General features: G+C 37.1%; 2 protein-coding genes across 4 annotated transcripts in view; both read left to right on the top strand.

Moving 5' to 3' along the window:
* Positions 1 to 1644: 1644 nt before the first annotated feature.
* LOC113567889 (sulfotransferase 2B1-like) lies at positions 1645 to 4961 on the top strand. Of its 3 annotated transcripts, none has more exons than XM_026996028.3 (6): positions 1645 to 1811; positions 2492 to 2700; positions 2829 to 2955; positions 3042 to 3136; positions 3721 to 3901; positions 4048 to 4961. In XM_026996028.3, exons 1-6 carry the CDS (start codon positions 1673 to 1675, stop codon positions 4167 to 4169), a joined length of 873 nt encoding a protein of 290 aa, XP_026851829.2. In that variant the 5' UTR covers positions 1645 to 1672; the 3' UTR covers positions 4170 to 4961. The 3 variants fall into 3 exon arrangements, with proteins under 3 accessions (XP_026851829.2, XP_026851830.2, XP_035382291.1); XM_026996029.3 differs by lacking the exon at positions 1645 to 1811 and adding an exon at positions 1931 to 2045; XM_035526398.2 differs by lacking the exon at positions 1645 to 1811 and adding an exon at positions 1931 to 2035.
* A 4052-nt stretch (positions 4962 to 9013) lies between these two features.
* The window catches only part of LOC113591225 (sulfotransferase 2B1-like), a 4351-nt gene continuing 2764 nt past the window's right edge, over positions 9014 to 10600 (top strand). Inside the window, exons 1-2 of the mRNA XM_081725348.1 lie at positions 9014 to 9226; positions 9352 to 9557. Of these exons, the coding sequence (XP_081581474.1) occupies positions 9363 to 9557 (195 nt within the window). The 5' untranslated portion in view covers positions 9014 to 9226; positions 9352 to 9362. The remainder of the gene's footprint in view (positions 9227 to 9351; positions 9558 to 10600) is intronic.

A 10600-nucleotide genomic window follows, 5' to 3' on the forward strand; every position in this document is an offset into this window, starting at 1 on the left:
CAAACAATGAACAGCAACGACCAAGGCACACAGCAGGGTTTAAATACATGAACTAGAAACGAGGGACAGGTGTATGCAATCACTGTGAGGACAAAACGAAACTATGGAACGGAACGAAAACACAGGACATGGAAGACACGGAACATGGAAGGGACTGATCGTGACAGCAAAAATACTACTTAACTTACCTATTTTAACACCAGCCATGGCATTGCCCATAGTAGACTGAGCACTGATTCTCTGGGAACCCTCGCGTTATAATCTACGGTTTTTACATGGAGAATGAAAAGTATCTTATATACCATGGACTGATGTGCCCAAAGAAGAGTCACAGTGAAGGCAGATTTAAGTAGTTCAACTTTAAAATCAACGATTCAGATGTATTTTGCATTTCTTATTCAAAATCTGTTATGAACCATATAAACTGTTCAAATATCAGTTTGTTTGTTTTTTTAGCTTTAATTTTGTTATGTTATCCCCAGTCACACACAGTGCAGCTTTTGTGGACAGAAAGATTGAAAACAATACAACATAATTTAAACTATGATTTATAACATTCTTTTTCAGGTAAGACATGGATGCAAGAGATCATTCCCCTCAGATTTGACTCCTCTACAGACCATCCCAAACTGGACAAGGGTTCCTTGGCTTGAGGCAACTCCTGTTCTACACGTGGACAAGATGAGTTCTCAGTGGGCTATGGTCTCCCATATGCCTTATCATCTGATGCCTTCCTCATTCTTCTCTTCTAAGGCTAAGGTAAATACAGTTAATGCAGACTCTGGTGGTGGTATCAACAGTAGCCATGTTATTCAGTCTTAATTAACTAGGAAGGTGCTTCATTATAAAGCAAACATGCTTATACTGAACTGAGAATCCCCTCAGCCCTGTATGTATTAAAGCAATCAATTTTTCCCCATTGATATTGACATCCCATTCACTTTGTGTTCACAAAAAAAGTGATAATTTTTCAAATTACAGCTGTAAGATCGCCACGTCAGTACCCCATACCCAGAAGCTGTGATTTAAAAGTATTAACCAAAAGCAACGCTTGATTTTATACAACGCTCCTTCAAGATACGGAAGTGGATGATAGGGCGTGCTGCGTTGCGAACATAGACTGTATATACTGTATATAGTCTATTGTTGCAAATGTGCTACAACCATGTGGTGTTTCTTTAATAATGTTAATAAAACATCCTAATAATGATCCATGATTCATGGGGCACATTTTGTGTAAGAAAACATATATAAACAAAAAACACCAAGCATTTTTTTTTCTTTTAGTAATAATCGAGTACTGGTGCTCGGTCAGTCGTATGAAGAACACCCAGACGAGTCTTAATCGTGTCGACCATATCAGGATAGAATAAACTTTCAAGATAAAAATTAAACAGGCTAGGCAATGGATACATTTCAAAAAGTCATTACTTAAGGAATAAGATGCTTTTCTGTTATACCTCTTCCTGCGTACTTATCTAAATTATGAGGAGATTAATGTAAAAGGGATCAATAAATAAGTATACATGGATCTCGCTGTTGTTTTCCGATGCTTTCCCGCCCCTTCCCGCGGATATGACCAGTATAGAACCCAACCCACTTCTGTGCAGTTACTCCAGGAGCAGTGACGTCCACTGATGAGTTTAGACGGCATTCTTGTTGTCTTTTAGTTATGGAAAGCAACGCCCTCTATTTGGTGTACCATGGACTTTTCCTACCTAAAGTCGCTCATTCTGAAAACAGTCTTAACTATTTTGAGACGTTCGTAGTTCAAGACGACGACATATTTATAATTTCATACCCCAAGTCGGGTGAGTTATTTTGTTCTTCACCAATTAAATATGTTTCCTGACACTGCTATATATTTAAAAAATCGCTCATCAGGGGTCAGAGCTCTAGTCACATGGTAGGAAGTATTAGGAAAGTTTCATTTTCCAGTGAAAATAACTTACAAACAATGTCGCACATGTGAAGGTTTTTTGCATTAAAAGGAAAAAGAAATAAAACGCATTAGACGGAGGAGTGATCGTCCACTGTAAGATAATGTATGATAATGTATGATAATGTATGATAATGTAGAGTAAAAACTTATACAGCATGGTCTGAGCTTTTATTGAGAAATGTAGTGATCCGAGGACAGATTAAATAAACATCTACAGCAGATAAACATTTAAATGTTTAATTTTTAAAACATCTAAATTGCTGATCTGCTGGGATTTTCAACCACACCCATCTCTAGGATTTAGAGAGTATGGTCCGAAAAAAAGATTTAAAAAAAATGTTTAAATCTGCCTTTTGAAATATAAATTGGTTCCTCCTACAAATTCGGAATTTTTCTTGTACAGTTGATGAAGGACCTCTGTTTGAAATGTCCTGTTTCTCTGGAAAGCTCTTGTACTTCACTACATTTTTTTTTTACATCTCTTACTAGAGTACACTGTGGTTACTCACCTGGAACCTTCTTTGTATTTATATGGACATTTCTTTTCAGGCACAACATGGATGCAAGAGATTATTCCCTTGCTCCTCAATGGAGGAGATCTTACTCCAGTGCAGACCATCCCAAACTGGGACCGGGTTCCTTGGCTTGAAGAGACACGTGCTGCTGTGGTCATGGACAAGCTGAGTTCTCCACGGGCCATAGTCTCCCATATGCCTTATCATCTGATGCCTTCCACCTTCTTCTCTTCTAAGGCTAAGGTAAAATATAGTGAGTACAGGCCCTGGTAGTGCTATGAAAGATTTTTAGGTACTCAAAATTAATCACAAAGATGTAAAGAAGATTTTCTGCATTAACAGTAAATGGGTGTCTTTACTCTCATGCTCAGGTTGTTTATATTGCCAGAAACCCTAAAGATGTCTTGGTTTCCTCTTTCCATTACCACCGGATGGCCAGTTTTCTGGACGACCCAGGAACATTTGAAGAATTTATTAACAAGTTCCAAACAGGGCAGGGTAAGAGACTCAAATAGATATGTTTTTAAGATATATGGCATTGGTCTTTAATGGAGAGCACTGGTGATGTGATTTTATTTGTACAGTGCTTTTTGGGAAATGGACTGATCATGTGAAGAGCTGGAAAAGCCCAGATTTAGGAGATAGAATTCTCTATATCACTTATGAAGAGCTTGTTCAGGTAATATGTACTCACTTAGGCAACTTATTGCATGTTGATTCAGTGATAGTGGCCTGCATAATGTGTAGTTAATTGTCATGTTCACATAAGCCATACAGAATAACTGATTTTCCTGGGACTCTTCAGTTGTTGGTATTACATTTTTTGCAGTGAGTAATTATCTAGCTTGTCTGCTTAGTTGTTTTAGAAAAATGAAATACCATGGCTTCAATTTGAGGTTGAATCTCAGTGAATGTAATGGACCCACTTTAAGAACTCTCATAATTTTAAAGAATAAGTTTATTGTCTGCTATACATCCCCAATGTATAGCAGATTACGAGGGGAGAAAGTAATCTAAAAGTTCTGGTTGCTTTTCCACTCTTATTATATTACCAGTACAAAAGCGAAACCACTTCTGTGCAGTTGCTCACAGGGCAGTACTCTCTGTAATATACTACTAAGTTGCTATGTCATTCCTGTTATCTTGAGTGAATACAGCAGGTGAAAGCATTAAGAAAACCTTGAACAAAACCTCTTTGTTCTGCATTGCAGTGGTATAATAAATCAATGAACTAGTTTCAAAAGCATCTTATTTCTTTCTCAGGATCTGCGTGGGGGAATAGAACGCATTTTATGCTTTCTTGGTCGGCAGCTTAGTGAAGACGCTCTGGACCATGTGATCGAACACTGTCAATTCAAAAACATGAAACATAACAAGATGTCCAACTATTCACTGGTACCCCAGGAGATCATGGACAGCAGCAAATCACCTTTCCTCAGAAAAGGTAGGCAGAAGAAAAAATGACCCAAAGCTGGGTTTTCTGGTATTTGTGTCAATGCTTTGTAAGTTGAATCCTGTGGATGTTTTTGTAAAGGTGGAGCAGATTCTAAGAAGTGGAATTTCTCATTCTTGTTTTTGGGTCTTACCAAGGAATTGCTGGAGACTGGAAGAATCACTTCAGCCCAGAGATGGAGGCCAAATTCAATGCAGCCATAAATGAAGAAATGAAGGGATCTGGAATTAGATTCTCTTGGGATGAGGAAGAAAAATGAAATTTCCTTTAATTCATTGAAAAATTATCATAAATCTAGTCCAAGTAAAAAAAATGTTTACCTGGCTCTTGTACTACTGCCAGCACATAGTGACAGTTTTAGCAAACATGACAAAAGTTATGTTGATACAGTTTACCTACTGCAGTTTTAAGGGTTGCAATTCAACTAAATCAACAATATCTCTTTAGTTTGTGAGATATTAATTTCTAGGCATGAGTAGTTACACAACACTGTGAATTAATGCAGCTGTGTGCTATGATCATGATCTGTGTCTGGAAGGAGAGCCAGCAAAACTATATCACAAGTATCAAGTTATTCTTTATTTAATCCATAATATAATCTAAAATGATTTAAAGTCTTGTCAACTAACAACAACAACAAAATCTGAAGAGTCATCCCTGTTCTTCAGTTTATGTGTTCTTGCCTTCTCTATCCTGAGGAGGAAGCCAACTGGGAGGAGGATTTCTGCAGCTCTGATCCTATACACTGCTTTGGGAATTGCAAACTATACTAACCTTTTAGTCACTCTTATCTACATATCAGCTTAAACTTCAACTTATTATATATTACTTTGTTCTTTTTCTTTCATCGTTGTAATATTTTTCTCCTCACTATTTGTTAGCTTCAGGCCAGCAGAGAAAGTAAACAAACTTTTTGCAGGACTTTATTCAGTTTGGCCTAGAATTGTTCAGGAGTCAGATTATCTTAACTCCTTCATTAGAAATATGATGCTTGATTAGAAATATGATGTATTCTTTCAGGAGTAATGGTAGAATAAAACAAAGTAAAAAAAACTGTGGTTTGTTCTTGGTGTAAGCTTTATTTCCTATCAGCATATCCAGTGATGCATGGGTGAAAAGAATTTTTCCTATCAGAAAAAATTGAATCAAAGCACACTTATAATTCAAGTTTAATGATAATCAGTCTACCAGTACAAGCCTGTTTCAAACTACAATGAAACACACTGACATTATGACCAGTGTTTGTTAACCCTATGCTATAGATAGGATTAACAAGAGATCAGCTTGAACAAGCCTGGAGTATTTTTTTGTTCAGTCTAGTTTGATTCATCATGAGAGATGTGATATTTGATGGTCTTCATTCAGAAATGATGGTAACTACCTCCCAATACTTTTGCTACACTTTTGATAATTCAATTGTTGAAAGTCAATCCCCTTAATATAACAAAACCAATATAACGAACTATAATTAACTAATAAAAAAATCCACTTTAATAAATTATAAAGTAAAAATAAATGAAAGCAGAAAAGATGGTCACTGAGGTTTAATTGCTTTTTTTGTAGTCTTAAAAAGTTTGTGAAGTTATGAAGTTTGTGTGGGTGGCAGTTTCAGATTGTGTAAGGTGTAAAAAGAGTCAGTTGAGCTGTGACGGTACGGCCCCTCCACCCAAATGTTTCCCCGTGTGTGTGTGTGTGTGTGTGTGTGTGTGTGTGTGTGTATATATATATGTATATATGTTCGTTCATGTGGCCACGCCCCCAAAGCGTCACACCTGTTTGTAATTATGCTCCTCGTTTACATATTTGTAATTTAGTTGCACATGATTTTGCAAGTCAGGTGTTTTGTGTAACCTTCATATTCTAACTTCAACAACACCATACGATCTCAGTTCATATAGACGGTTAACAATCTGAAGATCAGTTCTTTTGTGGTTATGTGCATAGTTTAGTTATAATCCAATTTATCTGATAATATGATTTAGGTCATCCTGAAGATCTGGATTAGTAAAATCTGTAGTAGAATAAAGAAGTGTAATTTTTGATTATTTTATTGTGAACTGAACATTGGAGTGGACTAAATCTACCCAGGGAGCAGGAAATTCACTAACTCATGAGATTATTATTATTATTCTTATTATTCTTATTATTCTTATTATTAAGGAATTTATAGATTCTAACAATATAGATAATGAGATAAAATTATTATTATTATTATTATTATTATTATTATTATTATTATTATTATTATTATTAAGGAACTAACAAAGTATAACGATACTCATATAACCAGAAATCTATGTTTTGTTATATGAAGACAAGCCCAACTATTGTGACCAACGTTTAGGAAAATTATGTTTTGATTCACGTACAAGTACAATTGTTTGGGCATGAGGGACATCTGCTCTGCTCTCCTCTTATTTTAACCTCTCGACTCCTCTCCTCTCCAGACCCTCTCCTCCTCCCCTCTGGTCCTATATTCTAATCTCCTTATATTTTTTAATGTATTATTGTTGTTGTTAATATCTAATATTAGCGGAGTGTCTTACATTTAAGTATCTTAAATTAACATTAGATGAGACTGTGCTGATGTCATTACTTGGTCTTAACCATCAATATTTGCTCCTTTTCTCACTCTGCTCTATATCACCTGCTCTCCCTGTCCTGTCACTATCCTCATACTCTCTCCCTCTCTCTTTTTACTTTGAATGAACCAGAGTGGACAGGAAAGAAATATCACTAAACTAGTGACAAGAAAGAATCTTGACACATATGTGAAGCCTAACGGGAGTCTGTGCATTAAGATGAGACTGTAGTAATGACATTATGTGATCTTCACTATCAATATTTGCTCCTTTCCCCACGCACCTCCAAGTCACCTCCTCTACTTCACCTGTCAGCATCCTCATACTCTCTCCATCTCTCTCTCTGCTTTGAATGAGCCAGGTTATGAATTATGCTTGAGGTCTGCTCAACCCCACCTACAGGAAGCAACTAAAGGTGTTGCTCATTTTGAGAGCTCAACAAGGCACTCTGTGGAAGCTTTGGTTTCCTGTCTAGTCAACATGGTCATCCACTTATCCCTGAAAGAATACAGCTCAGAAACAGCTGGAAGGCCATCCATTTCTGGGTCATTACAGTGTAATTCCAAGATGCAAGATCGGCAGTAATCAGACCATTTGTCAAAAAATCTATTAGGCCTCATCACAGTACAGAAACAGCACTATTAAAAGTAGTTAATGACCTGTTGTTGGCTTCTGACCAGGGTTATGTCTCTTTGTTTATATTGCTTGATCTGAGTGCAGCATTTGACACTATAGATCATAACATTTTACTAGATATATTTGAAAATGTTGTTGGGATTAGCGGAACAGCCTTTTGCTGGTTTAAATCTTACCTAGCTGGTCGCTGCCAGGTTGTTAATGTAAATGGAGACTTCTCAGCATACAACAAGGTTAGCTATGGTGTCCCACAAGGATCTGTATTAGGGCCTTTGCTTTTTTCTTTATATATGCTACCTATAGGTGACATTATATGTAAACGATGTGCTAGTTTCCACTGCTATTCTAATGATGCTCAGCTATGTGTCTCAGCCAACCAGAGCACATATATCATCTTAGTATTATTGGCGAATGCATAAAGGACATCAGACACTGGATGTTGAGGAACTTTCTCTCACTTAATCCTGACATAACACAGGTGCATCTATTAGGCCCCAAGACAGTTAGGTCCTCACTCTCTAATTACTTAATGAACGTCACTGGTCTCCCAATCACATTTTCTCTAAAAGTTAAAGATCTTGGAGTTATTACGGATCCAAGTCTCTCATTCAAAGCTCATGTAAATAATTTTTCTAGGACCGCCTTTCTCCAGTTCAGGAACATTTCAAAGATTAGGAACATGCTCTCCTCACATGATGCAGAAATGCTAGTTCATGCATTTATTACTTCAGTACTGGACTACTGTAATGCCTTACTATCATACTGTACTACTAAGTGCCTAAACAAGCTACAGCTAGTTCAAAATGTAGCAGGTAGAGTCCTTACTAGAACTAGAAAATTTGATCACCTCACTCCTATCATAGCTACTTTACATTGGCTCCCAGTAAAATTTCATATTTCACTCAGTATATATGTGCCTTTTTTATGTTGCACTTTGAAAATGCCAAATCAGGCTATAGCATTATTATTATTATTATTATTATTATTATTATGGCTGTATTTTTGCCTAAAGCATTTGCTGTTTCTGACGACGGCAGGTAGATGGAAGCGAGAGGCAGGTCAGCAGAGAGGTAATCTTTATTCTCCATCGGAAATCCACGATGGGAACACGGAATCTCAAATACAAAGAGTAGAGGGGCTAGTCCTCCTCTAGATAATCATTTATGCGTGGCTTGTCTTGACGTAATGGGACAGCTAATGTGCAGCTCCGTCTCCTCGGATCTAAGGGTAGAAATAGAGCAGAAAGTGAATGGGAAATGGGTGAAAGCAATCCGTAATCAGGGTATTGTGAACGGGGCAGGTGCGATGTGTAGTCCCTAGCAGGGGTGGGCGTGTCTCCCCTGCTAACCGTGACGCTATTTGATGAATAGTTTTATTACTTATCCATTTTCATTGACATGCAGCATGCATCTTGACTGTTGTTAAACTGTTGTTAAACTGTTGTTGACTTGTTAAATAGACATTAATGGATTTTATTTGGGGGGGGGGCGTGGGGATTACATTGCTCACAGCTTTAAGAAAAAATCCGCGCCACACAGCTCTACACACACACGCACAGAAAACCAGGAAACACAAAAAACAGGAATGACAAAATCAATAACTGCATATTTCAAAAATGTTAACACTTAAAAGATAATGCAGTTACTACTAAACATAATGTCCCAATTTTTTCAGTTTATGTGTCCTTGGCCTCTCTGTCCTGAGAAGTGAAAGCAATGAGGAGGAGGGTCTCTGCGATATACTGTGTACACTCACATTGCGCCACTGAACACTTGAGTCACTGAGATTATTTACATAATCTGTTAACTTTGGCGTAACATATTAATCAATACAACGCAAATTCTAGGCTTGTCAGCTACATGTTAACTGCTTTAGTGGCAGAAGGTATTAACTATTACTTTGAGTGCATACAACTGGCAATGGCATTTCTTCAGATAAACCTTTTTTTTTCCTGTTTTGTGTCATTATGATGAGTGACCAACAATTGTCCCAGAAGTACTTTTTCTACCCAAGTGTGGTTATGACGACAATATAAAGGATTTTAAGACATTCAAAGTTCAAGAGGATGATGTTTTTGTAATTACGTATCCAAAGTCAGGCAAGTAATTATTTAGAATTCCTTTGAATACTGGTGTACAGAGAAAGGTTACTGCTTCTCAGAGCTCAGAGATTCACAGCATGAGGACAAAACATGAACTGTTGTAATATGTTAATATTTCTTAGGTACGGTATGGATGCAAGAGATTATTCCCCTGCTCCTCAATGGAGGAGATTTTACTCCTGTGCAGACCATCCCAAACTGGGAAAGGGTTCCTTGGCTTGAGGCAACTCCTGCTCTGTTCGTGGACAAGATGAGTTCTCCATGGGCTATGGTCTCCCATATGCCTTATCATCTGATGCCTTCCTCATTCTTCTCTTCTAAGGCTAAGGTAAAATACAGTTAGTGAAGACCCTGGTGGTGGTATCAACAGTAACCATGTTGTTCAGTCTTAATTAACTAGAAAACTGTACAAATTATTTCAGCAGTACTTTGTGTTTGAAATCCTGTTGTTTTTGTTCAAATGTGTTAATATTATTAGTTTTCCAATCTCAGAGTGCTTGACGGCTTAATGTTTTTGCACAGATTTTCATTATTACTATTTTTCTTTAGTCCAATGACTTCTCTGACTTCAAAGTTATGTCATTTTGTAAGTTGTTCAACATTTGATACTCACGGAAGTAAACTGCAATTGGCAGTCACATACACAGACCGGAGCATTCCCCATTTCCTGTGCAACCTAGTTACTTCTGGATTTACGTCAGACTCTGTGGTTCCGGGTCTCCTCCCCTTAGTCTCCTGCTGTTCTGAGTTTGTCACTAATTGTAGTCCTATAAACACCCTGTTCTCACGGCTCTTGTTTGTGGATTATTGTTTTGATAAGATATGTGTTTGATGAGCTCTCAGGTTTCCTCGTTTACTTAGATCTCGTTTTTATTCACTCAGTTGTGTTTTGCTATCTTTAATCCTGCTTCCCATTCCTCGCCCCACGTTCATATATATGTTTTCTCCCCGCGCTCTTTGTTTAGTTATCCTTGCTGTTTTGTTGTCTTATTTGTCTAGCTCCTCTTATGTTTGTCTGTTTAGTCTTTGTTCTAGTCGGTATTGTTAGTTTATATCTGTTAATAAACATTTCATTATTATAACCCTTATGTTATGGCATCCTTAGTTAGTTCCTTGCATCATAACATCCAAGGCACCGGTACTTCGCACGTGTGGTAGCCCTCGCTCACTACCCCTCCCGTGTTATACTATGGACAGTTGTAACAAATAATCTTTTCTTTTTTGCCCATAGATTCACGATTCTTGATCTGAATCCTTTGCATAAAATGCACAAATTACAATAAATGTAATTAAATTAAAGCCCTTTCCACTTAAATTAATAAACATATATATATATATATATATATATATATATATATGTTTATTAATTTA

The sequence above is a fragment of the Electrophorus electricus genome, chromosome 1 (genome assembly GCF_041902795.1).
Source record: "Electrophorus electricus isolate QZ-2024a chromosome 1, ASM4190279v1, whole genome shotgun sequence".
Lineage (NCBI taxonomy): Eukaryota > Metazoa > Chordata > Actinopteri > Gymnotiformes > Gymnotidae > Electrophorus > Electrophorus electricus.